The sequence below is a fragment of the Capra hircus genome, chromosome 8 (genome assembly GCF_001704415.2).
Source record: "Capra hircus breed San Clemente chromosome 8, ASM170441v1, whole genome shotgun sequence".
NCBI classification, from domain to species: Eukaryota; Metazoa; Chordata; class Mammalia; order Artiodactyla; family Bovidae; genus Capra; species Capra hircus.
Genome location: NC_030815.1, coordinates 39,657,304 through 39,679,801, shown reverse-complemented (window position 1 = coordinate 39,679,801; position 22,498 = coordinate 39,657,304). Strand labels below are relative to the sequence as shown.

The window sequence follows — 22,498 nt, the reverse complement described above, 5'->3', positions numbered from 1 at the left end:
CACATATGTACACACAAATTGTGTTTACACAAACTGAATTATTGTGTCTTGACAGATACGTATAGCTATATAAATATACATCTAAGAAAGTTGCCTTTTTTACTCACATTTTGGAGATATTTCTATACCAGCACATTTATATATACTTCCATTTGTTCCTTGCCACCAAAAAAAAGGAAAAAAAAAAGCTATAATAAACACCTTTGTGGATATATCACTGGTTACTGGTACAAAAATAATTGTTGGATAGTTTCCCGGTAATTAAGCTGCCAAACCAAAGCATTTAAACCTCTGATACTGTCAAATTACCCCTCGGAAAGGTTACACATGTGATATTCTAAACAGCATTTCCTCACATCTTGTCTACATCCGGTGTTAACAAAGGTCAAAAGATTGAAAACATGGCGTCTGGTTATTTTTATTTGGTTCTTTAATTATTTGGGGGGTCTCTAATTATTATTAAGTAGGACACCAATGCCTGATTGTTAAACCTGCAAAAGTTTTTCAAGTCATATTCCCTGAGATGACCCCACCTCTTCCCCTTAAAATTTAATTGTGACCTTCGGCATGCAGGGCCTAAGGAGACCCATGCCTCAAAAAAGGGGATAAAGCTTAACGATTAAAGGGCATATCTAGAAATAAAAGGAATCCCTCCCTATACATTCGTCATTAGTGGTACTCATCATTAGGAGTATTTTTTAAGCCCCTCAGTATTTTATCTTTGGCATACTCCTCCTCCCTGTCAAGCTTCGCAGAATCCTCGTTGCTTGTAACTCGAAATGAGAGGAAAATCGGCTGTTTTTCAAAATTCTCTTCCCTTCAACCGCCCCTTACTTCAACCCCCGCCTCAGACACTGGTTTACATATCCTTAATGAGTACGGGAATGAGTTGCAGGTTTTAAACAATACTTTCTCTGGACGTTCTAGGACCCACTGTTTACTGCGTAAGAAACTCCAGATAACCAGTATTTAATACGACACGACCCTCAGAGCCAGGGAGAGTAAATCAGCACCGCTGAAAGGATTCATAAAAAGAAGTTCTAAACAACAGAGCAGTCCAAAACCGATCCCTTCTTCTAAGCTCCGGGATCCCACCTCTCACGGCCCCGCCTTCCAACCCGGAAGTGATGCACAAAGTGGAGTCCGTCTTTTTCCGCCGTCCGCCAGCTGCGCGGCCGGGACTAACGCTGCGCGTACGTCGGCGTCGGGGCTAGCAGAGGGATTCTGGGTAACGGCCCCAGCCGGCTGGGGCGGCTGGCTCCCCGCAGCGGGTTCTACTCGCGCCAAGTCCGTTGGCTGTGGGGGTTATAGAGCCGCGGGCAGCCGGACATGGAGCAGCCGTGGCCGCCGCCAGGACCTTGGAGCCTCCCTCGGGCAGAGGGTGAGGCTGAGGAAGAGAGTGACTTGGACTTGTCCCCCGGTTCTCCCCGCTGCCCGCAGCTGCCGGGAGGCGGCACCCAGGTGAGAAGGGAGCCCGTGTTCTGCGGGGTGGGGGTGGGGAGGAATGGGGAGGTGTCGTCACCAGGCCCCCAGAGGTCTCTGTCTCTGCGACCCTGTTCTGAGCCCCCACCTCCCCCTTTTACCCACCCCGACCCCGGGCGTCGGGGGCCTGATGTCATCCCATCGCTTTCTAACATCTACTGAGTTCTTCGAAGAGGGGCTGGCCATATATTCCCAACCTCCACCTCCACACACACCTTTTTCACCTTGGCTAATTTCTCACCCTTGAAATTCCTCTCCCCCACCCCTCTTCTGATGGCACCCAGATTTAGGACAGCTCAGTCTATAATGTTGACCCTTTGTCCTCTTGTGCCTGCTCTTATCCGAGCACTTTATTCTCTTGAAGGTTCTAATATTTGTGCACAGTTGATGGGAACAGTGAATGGTTGTACTTCAATAATTCTCTGAGCCCCTGACTAAAGACTTTAGGTCCAATTTATTTTACTGACTTGACATCTGAGCAAATTCTGTAAACCTTGCTTTTGATGCTGGCGTAAATCTCGGCCATTCGCGTGACCATTTCCCCCTTAAGTTTATGATTTTAGTTTTGCTTCGTACCATTCTTCAGTTAAAAACATATAGGCAAGCCTTTGCCTTTTCCTTCAGACTTTTCCCTCAGATTCCTGCCGCTTCCTGTGGTTTTCAGCCAAGCCTTTTTTCCTCTGAAACTTATCCAGATGTGATATACTACCACTTAGGATTTTCTAGGTCCTACCTTCGGGAGTGTTTATATAGTGCTCATATCACTTAGTCCTGGTTTTTCTCGTAACCTGTTTTCAGAGTATATTTCAGGATCACTGACTAAACACTAATAAGTAAAATAAAATGGAGTTTAGATATCTGCCTTCTAGCCTTCTTACAAAATGGGATCCCTGAAGGCTTAACTGAGTTAATAGTTTTTCTCTAGACTTATCTTGCTGTTAATGAGAATGAGTGATTTAAATTGTTTTCCAGTAAGTGTAGGGTCGTTGATCTTAAGCCCAGCTCACAGGGTTGGTTGGCTGCAAAGAGAAAAATGCTGTTTCATAACCACAGACTGTTCTCCATCCAGCCAGTCATTGGGAAAGTACAAGACATTTTTTAGGAGGACAGAATGATAGTTAATAAGTCGATAGTCACTAATTATGGATCGCTGTTGTCATCTTTATATACAAAATATGTTATATAAGCATGTAATGAATGTGGTACAGAGCTAGAGACAAAGAATGAACAGCAGCTGCCATTGTCAATTTTGAAGGCTTATAGAGAGAATAGAAAGGTCTCAAGAATTTCACTGCATAGTGATTGAATCTAAAGAGTAACCTGAAAGAAACCGAATTCTAAAAATAACTGTATTAATTTATAACCTTATTTAGCTGACAGGAATTTTAGGAATGGTTAGGCTTATCTCCTTCATTAAAAGTGATTTCCTTGAGACCATGTAGCTAGTCAGTGGCAGAATTAGATCCTGCCACATCCTGGTTTAGAACCCACTTCTGGAACCTGGTACAGTGTTTTTTCCCACCTACTGCACTGCCCATCCTGTGATGTAAAACTTTATTTGGCTGAAACTAACTTTGGTGCTAAAATTTACAGAATGATTTCTAATCCTAAATTAGTTCATGTATTTACAACAAACCTACTTATTTGTCTTGCTGGCTTTAAGTTTTTCTTTTTGGAATATTTAGAATAAAATGTTTAATTTCATTTATAAACATTTTATAATCTCTATAAAAACAGCCTTGGTGTAATTTTACTAATACAGGGAACCTAGACATCTTTATGTCGTGTATAGTTCTGAGATCTAATTAAATGCAATTTGGAACTTAGAGATCCTGTTTGGAAATTTTTTATGTCAAGTTATATTAGTAGACCTTAATGCTAACAGTTCCTTTTTCAAATCTGTGTTTATTAAATATAATCAATCATCTCAATACATGTGGGATAGTTAAATGCCCAAACATAGTCTTTAGAGAAGAATTTAAACATTAATCAGTTTTAGAATTTGGAAATAAGATTTCTATGTTTGACTTGAGAAATGACTTGAGAATTTGGTCCTGCATAATTTGACCATGCAAGATATTTCTGTTTGTCCTCATCTTTGTTAGTATTTGTCTTTTCTTACAAAATAAATTTGACAAGTTCATTTGCCTCCTCTTCCTAGTTCCTTCTTAAGCATAGCTAATCTACAATTATTCTTAATCCTATTTTAAATAACAAAAAGTAAAAATAAATACTTGGTTGACTAGGACCATGTGGTAAATGAGTAACTAAAACATTTGAATACCAAGTGTCCACATTTGCCCAGTAAGTCTTAAGTTTGCCTGAAGACTCAGCCAGAAAGGAGGAACCTTGCATGCTACTTGCCTTAGAATTCCTTACCACCACTAGTCTGTTCCAAGAAGTCAGGAGTCATTTATTCATCTAAGATTTATTGAATTCTAACCCCTCAAGAAGCTTATAGTTGAGTAAGTAAGCACAATATTGTGTGAAAGCACTCAAATGCATAAAGAAGTATGCATAACTTTGGTGGAGAGGGACAGGATAAGAGGGAAGGGAAGTGATGCTAGAATCTAGGATAGAGATGGGAGTTTAGGGATGGGGGATAGCCACATTGAAGTGGTGGGGGTGAGAAGGAAAGAATAAGCAAAGGAGTAGAAGAGTGAGTACAGCTGAATCAAGAGAGATAATAGGAAGTGAGATCATGAGGCACCATGCCATGCTATGAAGTTTGCACTTTAAAAGTTCTCAAGACTGTGAATATGTAAAATTATCATTTTTGTTAGATCACGCCAAGTCTAGTAGAGGGTGGCTTGAGATTAGAAAGGCTATACTTATATAATTAAAAGTGAGAAATTATAAGGGCTTGAATAGTGATGCAGGTAAGGGAATAGATTGGAGTATTATTCTGAATACCTACCTTGAAATTGGTCTTCATTTTGGCTAAGAAATCATGAAGAATGTGCTTTTAGCTTTTGTTCTATGAAGCCAAGGATTAGAAGGAATTAAATATTGGTGCTTTACATGTGGATGTTGAATAATTGTTAAAACTAAGTACTTTTGCATCTTAGCAGAACAGAATCACCAGGGTGGATCTAGTGACTTTTTTTAATTTAAAAAATAGCCTATTTTTATTAGGATTAAGTTAAAAATTATGTATCTGATATAATCAGTTATAAATAGAAATTTCCTATAAGAACTTCTCAGATTACCAAGGATTGGGGTAATACAGAAAGAAAATAAAAACCAAGAAGTGATTACTTCTAAATAAGCAGTTCTTTGCAGTGGAGAACTTGCAGAGCAAAACTCTAAAGGTCTGGTTTTCAGTATGTTGACTGATAAGATGATGAACTATATTTAAGCTTTTGTTTTCATTATTTTGTTCCAGGATTATAAAGGCTATAAATCAAATGTTTGTTGAGGCCCTGCTGTATGCAGGACACTGCTAGTTGCCAGGCTTTTTGTTGCTGTTAGTTGTCCAGGGAGAGACACAACGAAGAAGCTTAGCGTCTAGGTGATGAAACAAGACCTGTGATATAAAATTGTAACTGCAGACACAGAAGGCTGGATACATATATGCCAAAAACATCATACAGAAATCCTTGACTGATAGAAAATTGAACTGTTCTACATAAGCATACCTGTTCTGTTGCCTTCTTCATTTCTTAAAAATAATGTTTTTTATCCAGATGTATAGCCATGGAATTGAAATGGCTTGCCAGAAGCAGAAAGAGTTTGTGAAGAGCTCTGTGGCTTGTAAATGGAATCTCGCTGAAGCTCAGCAGAAACTTGGTAGCTTAGCACTGCATAACTCTGAGTCCTTGGATCAGGAACATGCCAAAGCACAAACAGCAATATCAGAACTGAGGCAACGGGAAGAAGAATGGCGGCAGAAAGAAGAGGCTCTAGTACAAAGAGAGAGAATGTGTCTGTGGAACATGGATGCCATTAGCAAGGATGTTTTTAATAAGGTATTATCTTTTATTGGGCCTACTGAAATAAGGAAAGACTGAAATGTTTGTGCAAACCAGTTGTGCATATCTGATAACAAAACAACAGAATCCTGTAAACAGTATTCAATTTTGACAGTTTAGGAAAAGTGATCGTTATAGAAACATGTATCCCAAGTAGTATCTAATGTTGGTAGTCCTTAATCCAATTATATGGCTGCAGCATAGCACACTGAATATAAATGTGGGTTCTAGAGTCAGACTGCCTCAAATGTCAACTTTGTCACAGCCTGGCTTTGTAACCTTGGGCAGATCACTTCCCTAAGCCTCAGTTTCCTCAGATACAAAGAGCAGGTATAAAGATTAAGCAAGGTAACATCATAGAAGCAGGTAGCATGGGGCCTGGCATGTGGTAAAGCTCAGATGTTACCAGAAATTTCTGATGTTGCTGTGCTTATCAGCTTGCTTTCAATTTTTTTGTTGTTTAGTCACTAAGTTGTGTCCAGCTCTTTTGCAGTCCCATAGGCTGTAACTTGCCAGGCTCCTCTGTCTGTGGGTTTTTCCAGGCAAGAATACTGGAGTGGGTTACCATTTCCTTTTCCAGGGGTTCTTCCTGACCGAAGGATAAAACCCATGTCTCTTGCTTGGCAGGCAGATTCTTTACCACTGAGCCACCTGGGAAACCCAACTCTAATGTAGTTACTGGTTTTATCAAGTAAAACAAAGTTTCTCACTGTTATTTACCAGTATGTATTTAGTAACCCTTAGATAGTAATCTGGACTTAGTGTTACAGGCATTACTGCTGAAAGGAATAGTAAAATATTTATGCCAAGTTAGTAATTTATTAAGAGCAGTCTTCTGTTTCTCACTGGATTACATAGACCTTATTCTTTGACTTTTGTATCTGAAAAAGGAGTGGGCAGTGAAATAAAGTCATTTTCATCTAAATGTGTAAAGTAGTACTTCTTTCTATTTGTACTAAACTCTCAAGCCTCAGGTGTAGACTGCTCATTCTTGTCCAAGTCCACACTCATTTTATCTTTGGTAGGTAGTAATGTCTCTCAGTTGTGTCCGACTCTTTGCGGGTCCCATGAACTATAGCCTATCAGGCTCCTCCATCCATGGGATTTTCCAGGCAAGAGTGCTGGAGTGGATTGCCATTTCCTTCTCCAGGGCCTTCAGGGGATCTTCCCGACCCAGGAATCGAACCTGGGTCTCCCGCATTGCAGGCAGACACTTTACCGTCTGAGCCACCAGGGAAGTCCATTTTATCTTTAATCTTCATTATTCTGTAGATGTAGTGTGAAGTCCATTTTATCTTTAACCTTCATTATTCTGTAGATGTAGTGTGTAACACTACTTGTTTCTGCTCTGGCATCCACTCTAAAAGCCTCTTCTTCCCCAGGCATCTGTAATTTCTTTCCTCTGAACTAGCTCTAGTCCTGCTGCAGCAGTAAGTAATACACATAGGTAAATGTCCTGTCCTACTAGCCTTATCAGTGCTTTACTCTGTAATGAAGCTAAATTATAAGAGTATAACATGCTTCTTGTAAAAAACAAAACATAGGCCTGTAAAATAGAGTTGAAAGGCTTCCTTCATTTCCCATTTTCCAGAGATAACCTCTGTTAACAATGAGTCATATCTTTCTAGACTTTCTGTGCTTGTACCGAATTATATATTTTTCTTTCCCCTCAATAGAATCATTATTTAACAGAATGATTCACTATCTCTGTGTATATTGTTCTAAGGGATGTGCCTTAAATGTTACTTTATTTAGGTTTTGCATTTATACCCCAAAACTATTTAAAATGATCTTTTTATAATGAAATGGTCAAAACAGTGTTCTTTTGTTTATACAGTTATTGTCTCAACACAAAGAAAATATTTTTGTCTCTGCTTTTAATTATTTTTTTTTCTTAAGTTAGATTCTAATGTAGCCCACATTTGTACCAGAATTAATTAGGACTATCTTTATGTTCCAGTCATTTGCTGAAATTCATACATTCATTTTGTTGGGGAGCTTGAGATTTGAGAGGACAGGTCTAGATCTGCGCTGTCTGACAACTTGATAGCTGCTAGCCATATGTGCTGTTGAACGCTTGAAATGTAGCCAGTCCAAACTGAGATGTGCTGTAAGTGTAAAATACACACCAGATTCCGATGGCTTAGTACCAAAAAAGTAAAATATTTCGTTAATAATTTTTATATTGCTTACGTGTTGAAATAATAATGTGTTGGATATGTTGGGTTAAATAGATACATTATTTCATCTGTTTCTTTTTTTAATGTGGCTGATAGAAAACTTTACAGTTGTGACTTGGATTGTATTTCTGTTGGACAGTGCTGGTCTAGATGGCAGGATATACAAAGAGAAAAAAAATGCTTTTATTTTGAAATATATAAACTTGTGTGTTTCCTGACTATAAACTGGCAGAGAGCTAGTTTTAGATTTCCATTTTTGGCAGTGATGATCTCAAGGTTTAAATGTGATCACATGATGTTCTGAGAAACTTTTTGCCAGTTTTTGTGGCCAAGTAAAAACTTCATCTTGGTCTGTTTTATGACTTTAACTGAAAATAAGCACTTCCTTAATAGAAATTTATACGTGATTTCAGAATCAAACTATTTACCTCTCCTAAGAAAAGTTTATAACATTTTAGTTTTATGTCTTATCAAAAATTTTGTAGTGAGTATACTCTATAATCTTTGAATTTCTGAGTTTGTTTCCAGCAAGAACTCCAAAGATTAGACTAGAGTTGCAAATATTTAATGGAAATGAATAATGCAAAAATGAATTATGCATGTAAAGGATCTTTCTATACCTGCCTTTGATAGGCATATTTGGTTTTACAAAAAAGTTAATTCATTTGTTTTTCTCTGTGATTTCTAAAATAGAGTTTTACAGATGAATTTAATGATACGGTATCATTTTACTGTATTACCTTTTTATAATGTCTATAAGGAGGACTGCTGGGCATTCAATATCTGAGAAAGAAGATCCAATTAGAATATATCAGATTTTAAAATATATTCAATTTTAACTTCAAAACTTTTTTCTTAGAGTTTTATTAATCAAGATAAAAGAAAAGAAACAGAAGATGAAGATAAATCAAAATCATTTATGCAGAAACATGAGCAGAAAATTAGACATTTTGGTAAGTCTACTACTTGAGTTTCCTTCTTTTGTAATGTTTGGTATCATAAATATATGTACAGAAAGTGAATTTATAAAATAAAGACAAACTCCAGTTGTATAGCTATTTCTGGCACAGTTCTATGGCTTGTTTTAGAGCTATACATAAAAAAATAGAGTGACAGAGTAAACTGAATTGTGAAAAAAGGCAAAAAATTCAACCTGTTTATATAATGCTGCCCTCTAAGACCTGGTTGTCGTTTTTGTTTTTACTACCTAGACTCTTTGCATGTCCCAACTAGTCCCTGCTTTTGTCTTTTTTCATCTTTGCTTTCTTGGTATCTTATTATCTTACTGTTGTAAGATTAGCATTTTTCAGATTTCGGGCATGATGCTGTACAATTCATGCAGATCCTTCAACTGTTATTCAGATAAATAACAAGTAGTAGAATACAGTCTATAATAAGTAAGAGAAATACATATACAAAGAACTGAAAAATAGTTTTCTCTATTGGAGAAAAATGATAGGATGGGGATTGATTTAAGTGAAGGCTTCCCAGAGGAGGAAACATCTGAGTTAGATATTGAGGACCATATAGGCGCTTTCCTTTAGATAAAGGGAGGCAAGGCAGCAGCCACAGCATGTACGAAGCCAGAGTCGGGAAGTAGTGTGATATGTCCTAAAAATTATAAGCAGTGACAATATTGCTGGAGTGAAAATGCTACTGGGGAGTATAATGTGTCAATTTAGTAAATATATGTTAATAAGCTTTTTAAGTGATATTTTGAGACTTTTTTCTATTGGTGTTTTTCTCCCAAAGTATTTAGAATATCATTCATCCTTATGTCAGTATAATGGATACTACTTTAGTTTTTGTTTTTCTTTTTTGTAGTTTATTCATATATTAATTATTCTCATACTTTTTATTTTTAAAAATGAAATAAGCTTGTATTCTGTTCAAGAATAGTTTCTGAAGAAGTAAGTTTATTTTTGCACATATTATCATTCCAGCATTATTTATTATAGAAACAAATAGAAGAACTATGATCATCTTCAAGAGCTGATTTTGTCTCCATTATTAAATAGGTAGTTTAAAACCTTTAACATTTAATGACACCCTTTTTCATGGCCCTTGCAAGTGTCACTAACCCTTTCATATTCTCTTTCCTTCGAAAGAGACCAAAATGGGTAGGAATTTTGTGCCTGAGTAAGTTACAGTGCTGCCATGGAGAAGTAAACAGGAGAAGCAGTGGTCTCTCTGAATAGTTGATGGAGTTGAAAATATTCCCTCTTCAGGAGTGTAACAAAGCTAAGGCAAAATTGCTGTATAGGATTTATTTTATGGCATCAGGTATAAGAAATAAGGAGTATACTTTCTTTAGATCTGACCCCTAGAAGTTATTACTTAAATTCTTTAACTGTAGTTTGAGAAGAAGTTTAAAGTCACTTAAATAATCATTATGTTTCTCAGAATTTAAAATGACCTAGTCACTGTACCCAAAGTGTTGGGGAAATAACTAAGCTTGTAAAACTCTTTATGAGAAAATGCTAAAATGCTATTTTCCAATTTTTTAAATGAGGAAAAAATCATTTATTTTTAATTGATTTCCTTGTGTTACTGTGTATTTCTCAGTAAGACATTTGTCCTCAGTTTTGTTTTTACTCATGTTCTGATGCGGAACTTTAACATACAGAAGTTCATTTTGTGTCTAGAGAAAGGATTTATTTCTGAACTATTGAGGTAGCCTTGTAGAATTTCCACGATGATTCTCGGATAACTTTCTTGGTTGGATGAGTCTAAATAAAGCTCAGCACTTTGCTGATTCTGTGATTACTTGGGTGGTATCAACTTTTTGACCAAATTTTTTACTAATTTGGGTAAAGATGACAGTACACCTTTAATAGCATTTGGATTAGTTTGGTATTTTGAAGCAAAATGGCAGCATTTCCAAATATACTTAACCAACTTTACAAAGAGTTTATTTTCTGTGCCTAAACAGTGATCATAATTAAATGGTTAACATGACTAAAATGGTTAAACTATATTTACTATTATAACACTGACTGGATTGGTTTCCCATGCAATATTTTACTATATCAGACATATTTTAGTAAATAAGAGGAAATGTAATTTTTCTGAATCTTTTATTAAGTCTTTGTTGGGTCAGTGTAGTTTACTTTTGAAAAGTAAAGGTTTGAAAAGAAAGGTTTTGCTTTCTTTTCCATCTTTCCAATAGAAAAATTTGTATTCTATGAGTAAATAATACTGAATCTCCTGAAGTGACCTCTACTTAGCTTTAGCCTAGAATGACCGACCAGCCCGTGTCTATTTGCCTGGGACTTTGGGCTTTCCCTAGATACAGGGCTTTTATAGCTTTAAACCAATCACTGTACTTTATCCTGACAAATTATTTGAAATAAAATTTGCTGTGAATTTTAAAAGCTATTTCCAATATGCTGGTATTGCCTTATTACCTATCTTCATTTGCTCTTTTACCATAACATTTCTATGGTAATACGAGCTATCTTTAAAGAGAATCATTTTAAAATGCCATTTCTTTGCTTACAGGAGGAAAGTATTTGACATTCATGGCCTAATTCTTGTTTTACAGGTATGTTAAGTCGATGGGATGATAGTCAGAGATTTTTGTCTGACCATCCATACCTTGTATGTGAAGAAACTGCTAAATATCTTATTTTATGGTGTTTTCATCTAGAAGCTGAACAGGTATCATGTGAAACTTGAATTTCTGAGAACCTTAGTGGAATGCTGATTTCCTTTTTGTTTTTACCATTACTTTAAATGTAAGCAGGAAGGTCATTAAATGGAATTCCAATTTTGTTTTGTTTTCAAGATCTGCTTGAGCTTACTGTTGGCATCTTTCTTTAGTTATTTCAGTTAGCATAGGGAAACGTTTTTCCAATGTGCTTTCCCTGCCTTCCTGTCCCCTCATCTCTCTTGTTCCCATATACTATAAACCTTTTTCTTTTTAAACCTATTAAAAACTCATGTTTTAAAAATCCAAATAGTAATCACAACATTAAGTATATTTCTTGTAATTTTAATCTGTTTATTTTCAGAAAGGGGCTCTGATGGAACAAATAGCACATCAAGCAGTTGTAATGCAGTTTATTATGGAAATGGCCAAAAACTGTAATGTGGATCCAAGAGGATGTTTTCGCTTATTTTTCCAGAAAGCCAAAGTAAGTAGCTATTTGGTATTATTATTTTCTTTATTTTTTTATTGAAGGATAATTGCTGTTTGATATTATTAAATAGGAAAGTTAGGTTTAGCTGAAACCTCTTTTTGTCCATACACATCAAAGGAGGCCATCCAACCAGGATGCCACAGGCTAGATTCTGTAGATTTTATAATGAAAAGAAAAATTATATTGCTGTTTTTATGCTAATTTAGATTTTAAGAGGCTGTACTATATAGCATTATGTGAACTTGAGACCCATTTACATGAATGTATATATTCAGGAAAATTAGAGGAATGGTTTGAGAAAATAAAAAACCTGTAGTTCATAGAATATTATCCAGCTTTCAAGATTATATGAAAATTATATGAAGTATTTTTAATCTGAGAAAATGCTTTGCTATAAAGTGAAAAGACACAACACACACATATATATCTAGGATGATGTCAGCTATATTAAAGAAAAATAAATATGTTTAGAAAGATCGACATTTCACACTGACTAAATTAGTAATGATTTAAAAGTTGTACAAGAAGTAGAGCAATAGTAATTCATATTAACTGCCTGCTGCTGCTGCTAAGTCGCCTCAGTTGTGTCCGATTCTGTGCGACCCCATAGATGGCAGCCCACCAGGCTCCCCGGTCCCTGGGATTCTCCAGGCAAGAACACTGGAGTGGGTTGCCATTTCCTTCTCCAATGCATGAAAGTGAAAAGTGAAAGTGAAGTCACTCAGTTGTGCCCGACTCTTAGCGACCCCATGGACTGCAGCCCACCAGGCTCCTCCATCCACGGGATTTTCCAGGCAAGAGTACTGGAGTGGGGTGCTATTGCCTTCTCCGCTATAGGAGTATAAATTGGTGTAACCACTTTGGAAGCTTTTGTTGTAAAATTGAACAAGGCAAGTGCCAACAGCCAGAAATTGTCCTAGATATATACCCTCAAAAAAAATTTCTCAACATGTGGTCCAAGGATACTCAAGGGTCTTCAAGACCCTTTCTAGAGGCCCTGAGTCAAAATTATAATAATACTAAAATGTTGCTTGTCATTTTCACTCTCCTTCTTGTGTGAGTGTGCAGCTTGGATTGATACAGAAGCAGATGTATGAGTACAGCTATCTTCTTTTAAGCCCAGACTTCTCACTAAATTGTTTTGGAAATAGAGTTTAAAGAAAGAGATATATATATATATATATATATATATATATATATATATATGTTATATGTTTAAAATGTTAACATGTAATAAGTTTGTTATTATATTTCAGTTAATATTTAATTCCTAAGTTTAATTTCTAACATGTAATTATTGATAGATACAGCCCACATAAACAGGAGCGCTTTAGGTTCCTCAACAATATTCAGCAGCATGAAGCAGTCCTGAGACCATAAAGTTTGAGAATTGATGGCCTGGAAAAACTCCTGTGTATGTGCTTCATAGAACTGTTCATAGTAGCAAGAAGTCTGGGAACAGCCCAAGTATCTGTTAACAGTAGAATGAATAAATTGTGGTATATTCATTTAGTAACATACTAATCAGCATTGGCATGGATAAAAAAAACAAGAAACTGAAAAAAACAAGTCTCAGAATGAAATATCTGCTATTATTTTTAAAGTATTTTATATTTTAACAAGCAGAACTAAGTAAATATATTGTTGAGGGGTACATAAATAAGCAGTAAAACTGAAGAGACAAAGGAGTGATTGACAAGTCATAGTTGTGACCTCAGAGAGAGAGGAAATGTTCATTATTGAAACTGATCTCTAAAATACTAGTATTGATCTGTTTCCTAATTTTTGTGGGTACATAGTAGAATTTTTGCCCTCTAAGTTGTACATATATATTTTACGTGATTTTTTGCATATTTGATACATTTGAGCATACACAATTAGAAGTTAGAAGAAAATGTACCAGAAGTTTAATTTCGATTAGACTTGAGTGGTAGAATTACAAATGGTTTCCATTTTCTTTTTCATATACTACAATGAACATATTTCTTTTTATAAATAGAGAAAAACATTGTATTTTTAAATTATTAAAATGTTTTAGTGTGGCAGAAGTTGTACCTTCCACTTCTACTGTTAAAATAGGAAAATTTCCCCAAACAGTAGTTTTAATGAGTAAATGATTGAGTTGGTATTTTAGGTTTCTGATGACTGTTTTAAATTTTGACACACAGGCAATAAAAAAAAAAGTTTCTTCTTCATCTTACATTAAAGGATATGTATGAACTAGTGTTTAATAGCATGATGGAACATAGTCATATAATATGTATTTTTTGACATTTATGATACTTTGACAAAATAGAACTGAACAACTCTGAAGCCATAGATGTTAACATTTTGTTCTTAGTATTTTTTTAATTAAGGAATAACTTTCATGAACTATTTGCTTTGGGAAAGGTATTCTAAGCACTTCACATGGATTAACTCATTAAACATTCATAACATTTTATAAGGATAATTACTTTTTTTTTTACAAATGAAGTTAGCATAGAGAAATTGAGCAAGTGACCCATAGGTTGCTTAATAAAACGAAAATCAATCAAGTCTCTCTAGATCTAAATACCTAGGGTTTAGGCATGCAGTAAGGTCAGCAGTTGTGTCACTTGATTCCTTTAATGGTTTGTTACATAACCATTTCAGAAGGATTACTTTTGGATATGAAGGCTAACATTGCACGTATCTCCCTAAGTACCATTTATTGACTATAAAGTGAAGTGTTATAAAGAAATGACTCCTAAATTCATTAAAAAAAAAAACAGAATAGCAGCACAGAACATTGTTTGTATTATTTGTATAGATATTGATGCTAATAACTAATCCATAGGTTTTAATGCAGTTACACAACCTAAACTACATTAAAGAGAAAAATCACACTGCAGACAAATTTTGACAAAATCTTTTCCATCACTTGAATTTAAAACCTATGTTCTATTGTGTAGGATGTGCTCTGTGTCATTTTTTTAATCTGCAAAAGAAATATTTATAAATGGAGGCTACTGCCAAAAGGATATTTTGCATTAAGAATTTTCTTTATATTATATACATTATGGAGAGAATTCCCCTCCCTCAACATAACTCACTGTACTTTTTTTTCCCATAATCTTAAAAGAAGGTACTTGCGTAACTAAAACAGTAAGGTATTTTCATACCAAAGTTAAATGTTGACTTTAATTGGTTTTTAGCTTTCAACAAATAGGGATTTTAGGGTCAGAGACTTACTAACAACAGGTAGTAAGTGTTTCTGTATTAACTGACAGAGAATTAGAAGGTTTAAAGAATATCCCTTGGGCTATTGCTTGGCAGTGGGACGAGGAGAGAAGAATGTGAGCGATTAAATGAGGACTGTTTTGGATCCTATCAGGAATACAGATAAATCAAGAGAAATACAGAGGAAACCTACTTTATTTCATTACATTTGTGTGTATGTCTAAAGAAGGGTTCTTATTAGTTTGTTTTATTTTGATGAAGCAGAGGGAAATGAAACAAACCAATCTATAATATTCATAAAAAACAGGCAGTTTTCATAAATCTGACAGAGATCTTGGTGGTTTCTACATTAAACTGTTCACCTCATCTTTACTTCTTCCACTTCAGGCCTGGTATATGCTTTGTTAGAGTTTACTGTGTGGTCTGGAAATCTTGAAAATAAGTCTTTGTGTTTGTTTTGTCAAGGCAGAAGAGGAAGGTTATTTTGAAGCATTCAAAAATGAACTTGAAGCTTTCAAGTCAAGAGTCAGACTTTATTCTCAATCACCAAATTTTCAGCCTATGACAGTTCAGAATCATGTTCCCCATTCTGGTGTTGGATCTATAGGTTTATTAGAGTCCTTACCACAGGTAAGTTGGAAAAGTAAATATTTTATAAATATATTCACATAATATTTGTTCTTTTGGACTTCTCTTTCTTCTTGTATGTGTGGTCATTTTAAATATTCTTGCCTCAAAAGATAACTCCGAGTTTCATCTCATGCCATGTTTTGGCATTAAGTTTTATCCATCTCTTAGGTATTTTAGAGAGACACCAAATTCTACTCCTTTAAATATAGAAGAGATGAGGACTATCTAAGCATTCTTAAGGGCACATGTGACCTATTGATCATCTAAGTCATAAACTTCTTAAGATGGCTCCAACATCCCATCCTGAGTAGAACTATACTGTTAAGAATTGAAGATGGATTAGCTCCGAGCATATACCCAAGTAGCAACTGAGGTGATTTATTGCATGAGTTTATTAGTATTATCTTTTTAAATGTTGGTGTTGCCTACCAGATAAAACATTTTAGTACAAATTAATGTAACTTACACTGAACTGTTCTTTCTGGTAATATTGGTCAACTGTTTAAGCATCTTAGAAGTCTGCGATTAGATTAACATAAAATTATCTCACGAGCGTGAAAGAATTTATGTTAAAAAGAGGAAGTTGGACCACTGGGTCTGCCTTATTCTACTTAGAATTACAATTTTAAGTTGTCACTAGGAAGTTGCTGCCCATTTTAGTTTCAGTAGCATTTAAATTGAACCAATCATCTCTCATTTTCAGACCAGCTTTAGCATTTTAGCCTGTTGCCTACATAGTGAAAGAGAAGTCTAGACTTCACTCAGAAGACAGTATGAAGAGAGACCTGTATTTATTTTTAATTCTCAAAGAGTTGTAGGAATTGAGATTTTCATTGCCTTGACTTTATAGCTATAATTTCTCTAGTCCAGTTACTTGTAGGCCAAAGGGACAATTTAAGGAAAGTAATTGATCATATTTAACTCAGCCAAAAATATAATTCTCAAGAATAAGAAAGAAAATCTGATTTTTAAATAATTAGTCATGTTACCCCTTAGACATGTAAGCAACATTCTCCCTCAGTTTGTCCCCAGATTACCTCTTAATGCTGTTTTAATAAAGTGATGATTATCTCTGCAGTTCTGTGAGAAGTAGCCCAACAGGAACGCGGTCTTTAAGAAATTTTATGACTAAGTCACTGTCAAGTCCAACATATAAACCTCCTAAAACTAAGGTGTCACATAATGAATGCAGAGGAAAAAAAGAGACTTTTGAGGATGCTGCAGATTCTAAACATAAGAGGGGAAAGAGAAGATTTCAGCTAGAGCCATAGAAACACAGTCACCTGCTTGAGTGATGGATAAGATGGAAAACAACCCGAGGGATCAAGTTGTCAACTGAGAGGAGATTTGGAAGAAGAGCTTAAAATAACAACTTATTTTTATTATATATCAACTTATAGATTACAAAACACTTGTATGTGGTATCTTATTTAATCTTCTCAAAAAAACTCATTTTATGGGTGAATAAAGTGAAGCTCCTGTAGGTTAAGTAGCTCGCTTGAAGTCAATACAGTAAGTGATGGAGCTATTATTCTAATCCTGGATTTCTGTCCTACTCCACTGCTAATTCACCTACATCATAAACTGTTGTTGAATCATATACTAGAATTATGACAACATGCTCAGTTGTGTGCTCTTGGGAAGAACTGGTCTCTGAGACAATAAATGTGTTGAGAATGTTACTGGATGAGAATATGGGGTAATCAGTGGGATTTAAGTGTACATTAGGTTAGGTATATTGAGTACTTTTTGTTTTTTTAAGTCTCTTCGGTTCTTAGGGCTTCACTAGTGGCTCCGCAGTAAAGAACCCACCTGGAATTCAGAAGAATCAAGTTCGATCCCTGGGTTGGGAAGATTCCCCTGGAGAAGGGAATGGCAACCCGCTCCAGTATTCTTGCCTAGGAAATCCCATGGACAGAGGAGCCTGGCAGGCTACTGTCCATGGGGTCACAAGAGTCGGACATGAAACCACCATTACTGCTACCTTCAGTTCTTAAGGAGTTGAGTAGACGAATTTTAAAGAATCTCTTCAGCTACTACTTATAGTCAAAATTCTCTCATAAAAAACTGGAACCTAGTCTTAATAGAGAGTAACTGTAAGCTCTGTTGGACCTGGATGGTCAGAAAAGGTCTTAGCAGCCTGTCTCTTTGGAGAATGGGATAATATAACAATCTACTAATAATTTTTTATAAAACTTAAATTTGGATAATAGTTCGGCTTTTAATCTCTTTTTTAAATTGACAACAATCTTATGAGATAGACCAAATACCAGTATCCTTAGTTTTGAGAGAACTGAACCAAGGCCCCCTGAACAGAGATGTAAGTAAGAGTTACCTTAGGCTTATCCTATATACTAGCTTTTACTGTTACTAACTTTTGATGAATTATTTTCTCTGAGGATGGCATTATACTAAGTGGAAGAGTCAGGGTTAGAACTTAGGTCCAAGGTTACTTTAGTGTACCAGACTTCAGTCAGTTATTTGTGCCAATCCCTTCATAAAAAACCTTATTGACAATAATACAACTAACTTCTTGTTCATTTTTTGACTTTTACAATAAAAGAATCAAAAAGTATTATACTTATTAAAAAGATTTTTGAGAACACTTCCTCCCTTTGGGATGGAGAGATCTGGTATCTATGCCCTGTATGGACTGTTTTCCTCATTGATGTATATTAAACAGATGAAAGTAGGTGATTCATGGTCAAACTAAATTGCTAGGCGATATTCAGAACAACTGAGTAGACAAATTGAATTATTGGAAAAATTTCCTTAAAGTCCTGGGTCTTAAGAGCTTATGTCTCTATTCATGGTGCTTTAGTAACTGGTTTTATTTTTGCATTTATTGAGTAAGGTTTTCTGTTCCTAGTTTAAGAAATGAAGAAAATTAGAACATTTTTGAGTTCTTCTGTTTAAAAAAATAAAACCTAAATTACACTGTTCTTTTGTTTTTAAATACAAGTCTCTTTCAAAAGATTTCTCACTTGAGTTTAACTTTCAAGAAACCAAAATAGATTCTGAAGGTAGCTATAACTTTCACTTAGTAAATAGAGTTTTTTTACCTTATTCTAGTGTTTTTGTTATTTTAATATTTACTATTATAATTAGATAGTAATCATCATAATACCTTGCTGGCTTAAAGCCATTTATCTTTTAAATTGTCAATAGCTGTATACATATAATCACATAGATATAGCCTTATATGATTAGTTAAAATTTTATAGTTTTCTTGAATGGAGGGAAGAGGAGGTGTCTATTACATTTCTTTTTTACATATATCATTCTGTCTTTGCCACATCTCTTTGGATTAAGTGGTAGTAATCTATTATTTTTTTCTTTATCGTCTTGGGTTTCAACCAAAGTCTGACTTCAGCGTTCATCTTTTTTTCTATTCTGCTATACTACAGAGAGAGAGAATATGAAACTGAATATGCAGTTGCATGTACTGACATATAACTGATGATCATCCATTCTTTCCTCTCTATACTTTTCAGAATCCAGATTATCTTCAGTATTCTATCAATACAGCTCTCTGCAGTTTAAACTCAGTGGTACATAAAGAAGATGATGAACCGAAAATGATGGACACTGTATAATTTGGTTAAGACTGCTGAAGCCAAGTACTATTTTGTTACAAGAAAGGAAGAACTTGGCTATTTTCTTGACACTTTTATGGGTGCTGCACTTTATTTTTGTTCGGTTTTTGATGGGAGGGAAAACAGAGTACTGAAACGTTTTGTAAATTTTTTTTTATGTGCTGCTAGTTTTTGTTTTGTTTTGTTTTTCCTGAAGAGAGGAGTGGTACCATATGTTGCAAGAAGTCAAACTGGACTTTGTTTGGGTTTTTTGGCTACTAAATTTGCCTTTAATCTTACTGTTCTCAATTTTGGAATCAAAGTATGAAAATCTGCACAATTGAAATGTTTACAAGAACTGGTTGATTCTAGGAGGCATCTGCTACAGTCTTTTTATATGGATATGTACATGTCCTACTCTACAAAAATGATTAAAGATTAAAATGTATCCTATTGCTAATTTAGCTGTCAAATCTGGTGTTTGATCATATTAAAAGCAATAAATCAGTAGTTGATAATCTGCTTTACTAAATAAGCTGGGTAGTACAAATTAAAAGTCTTTTCCCTTAAAATAATATTACATTTGTTTCTTCAGCACCATCAGTTAAATCCTTAACTATAGTATCAATTTTATATGGATACTAAATTAACCCCCAAGTATTCTCAGACATATTTCCCTTAGAAGTTGATTTTACCCTATTGACATTTTAGCATTAGGGTTATATAGTGATATAAAAAGTGATAAAGCTCATAACTTTTTTTTTCTTAGTAAGATCCAACTTAAAGTTCACTCTTAATTTCTTGACAGTCTGGGATCTCTCAGGGAGCGAGTTTTGAAAGAACTAAAGGCCTGTAAGAACAAATAGGAAAAATAATCTGATTTTTTAAGTTACAGTTATTGTTTTACTCAGATGTGGCCCAAAGACTTTTTTAAAAGGCAAGAGAAATCTTTTGACACGAACTACTTCCTTCTAAGAATTTGGTGATCCTTATTGGCAATGATGGCTTTACTACATTTGTCATTCCTCTCTTTAGCTCAGTTACCATAGAATGCTCCTGAGCTTTAATACTTACCTATAGAATTCACCTTAAATATGCCAGGATGTTTGACGGTTCGTTTTACTAGGATTGAGATGACTGTTAATTATGCTATCCTTATTATTTGAGGATTAACCTGACTTACAGGAACATGAGCTTTGATTTGAATCAGATGTAGTCTTTGGTGGCTGAGTCCCGCTGGGACTAGTAGTAAACATGTAGAAGATGACAGATGGGATTTGGACTGCATGTCTCAATTTGAGAAGCCACCCACATGGTGACCAGATCTGTGATAGTGGCTTCATGTGCACCTTGTTTTAAAGTAACTTGAGGTGATAAGGCACTTAGTACTCATAGAAACAGATTGGAATTACTGAATCATACATATGTAGCATCACAATCTTCCTGGTTTTCAGAATAAAACTTGTTTTTGTGCTTTTAATACATACTCTATAATAAAATGTTTGACTAATTTATGTGGTAGCATTCATCAGCCTATATATATATATATATATTTTTTTTTTTTTTAACCAGTGACCTAGTTATAAAAGTTTCTGCTTCTGCTTTTTTTTTCCCCTATTTTGGAGCAAGCTCTTGTTTTTTCTGTCCTATCAAATGGAGAATGAATATAGGAATAAAATTCCCAGCTTCATAGAAAAGTAACTTGAGCCATTACTTTCTATTTCTCAACCTCACTTTTCCCCAAAATTTGCCTGTAAGCTCTAAATTGTTTTTAATTTCATTTTGCCTTAGAGAGGATAAAAACTGAAGATTGGAAGGAGAGAAATTACCAACAAACTGAGTACACTGTTCCTGGAGGATATTTTTGGTTTCTATTTTCTAAAATACGAATTATTTAAGAACTATTTAAAATTTGGTTATGTATATGCTTTTACTTAGGAAAGTGTTTGTATGTTTTCAATGTGAAAGTGATTGGATTTATTTTGGGAGCTACTGACTGATGCCATAATTTGCACCTAAAGACTATAACTTACAGTTTAGCAGTACTTTAGTACTCAGAACAATAAATTGACATCCTTTTTATTTTTCTTTATTTTACTAAGAACAAATTCCTATTAGGAGAAATGTTTTCTGTTTCTTAAATAATAAGGGTATACTAAGCAAAAGAATAATTTATTTTTCAGTTTGCACAATTTTCTCCAAACAAATTATACAAACCATGGAAAATCTAAATGAATGAAGTATCTTTGATATCAGAGTGTCTATCAGAGATTCTTCATTTGATAAATTAATCTAATGAAAGATATTTTTTAAATAGCTATCACTACATTCCTTGTTAGTTCAGTTTTATCGGTGGTAGATACAACACTGATTTAAATCAAAGATTATTCTCTAGGAGAGAGAGAGGAGTAATATTCTCATCCAGTTACACCATGGGTTCTTTCAAATTTTGCCTAGTGAGCTCACATTCTCCTGTAATCTCTCTCTAGGAAAATTGGGGCTTCTGTCAGACTGGCATTCCTATTACCCTTTTAAAAGTAAACTAAAATGGTGCCCAAAAAACAAATACAGTTTAGTAGTGGCTTTACAAGATGAAAACATTGGTTGTGAGTTTAGGCAAAATGATTCTGAAGTTAATCTTGGGATATTTTCAGAGAAAAATAAAAAGATGTCAGTTTACTGTTCTCAAAGTTGGTCATGTATTTCAGTTCTTAAACTGATACAGGACAGAAATGTACTTATCTCAATTGAGGGTCAGGCTTTTCATTTCAGTTTTGCTCCTATATCCTATGCATTTTAAAAGTGCACATTCATTTCCCATCTGTAATGGACATGTATGTGCTATTTCACAGGTCTTCTGAGAAGCTGACTCATCTGATAAGTACTTGCTTGCTTACTATGTAAGCTGATGGTGGGGAGAGGTACAGTGATGAATAAAAGTTGATTATGAACTGCTTAACATCTAATGACAAAGTTGAAACCATTGTCATAAGCCTATTTTTTTTTAATTCCCACATATTTGACTTGTTTCTTTAAATGACATTGGTCATGCTGCTTACTCTTCAAACACTTTATAGAGTCCTTTGGTAAAATATGATACATCACCAAACTGATTCACACTTTGGTGACATTATTCCACCATGCAATTTCACATGCATAACAATTTTAACTTTTTACTCAGTGCTAAATGTAGTTATTAGTGAGCTGAAGGGGAAAAAAAAAAAAGCTATAGCTGGATGTGGACTCTACAAAGTATATTGGCTTTTACCAGAAGCTTTAAACACAGATTATTTTGTGTTTAAAAATTTTAAACTATA

General features: G+C 34.9%; 1 protein-coding gene across 1 annotated transcript; it reads left to right on the top strand.

The window, feature by feature from the left end:
- Nucleotides 1,154-19,701, top strand: CDC37L1 (cell division cycle 37 like 1). Its single transcript, XM_005683700.3, has 7 exons — nt 1,154-1,461; nt 5,169-5,450; nt 8,493-8,586; nt 11,178-11,293; nt 11,647-11,769; nt 15,442-15,606; nt 19,101-19,701. The coding sequence occupies exons 1-7, from the start codon at nt 1,330-1,332 to the stop codon at nt 19,200-19,202; spliced, it is 1,014 nt and encodes a 337-aa protein (XP_005683757.2). The 5' UTR covers nt 1,154-1,329; the 3' UTR covers nt 19,203-19,701.

Excerpts from the sequence above, each read along its gene's own strand:
- CDC37L1 (XM_005683700.3), top strand. The coding sequence starts at position 1,330 with ATGGAGCAGCCGTGGCCGCCGCCAGGACCTTGGAGCCTCCCTCGGGCA. Across the intron at positions 8,587-11,177 it reads GCAGAAAATTAGACATTTTG|GTATGTTAAGTCGATGGGAT; the intron begins GTAAGTCTACTA and ends CTTGTTTTACAG. Across the intron at positions 11,770-15,441 it reads TATTTTTCCAGAAAGCCAAA|GCAGAAGAGGAAGGTTATTT; the intron begins GTAAGTAGCTAT and ends TGTTTTGTCAAG.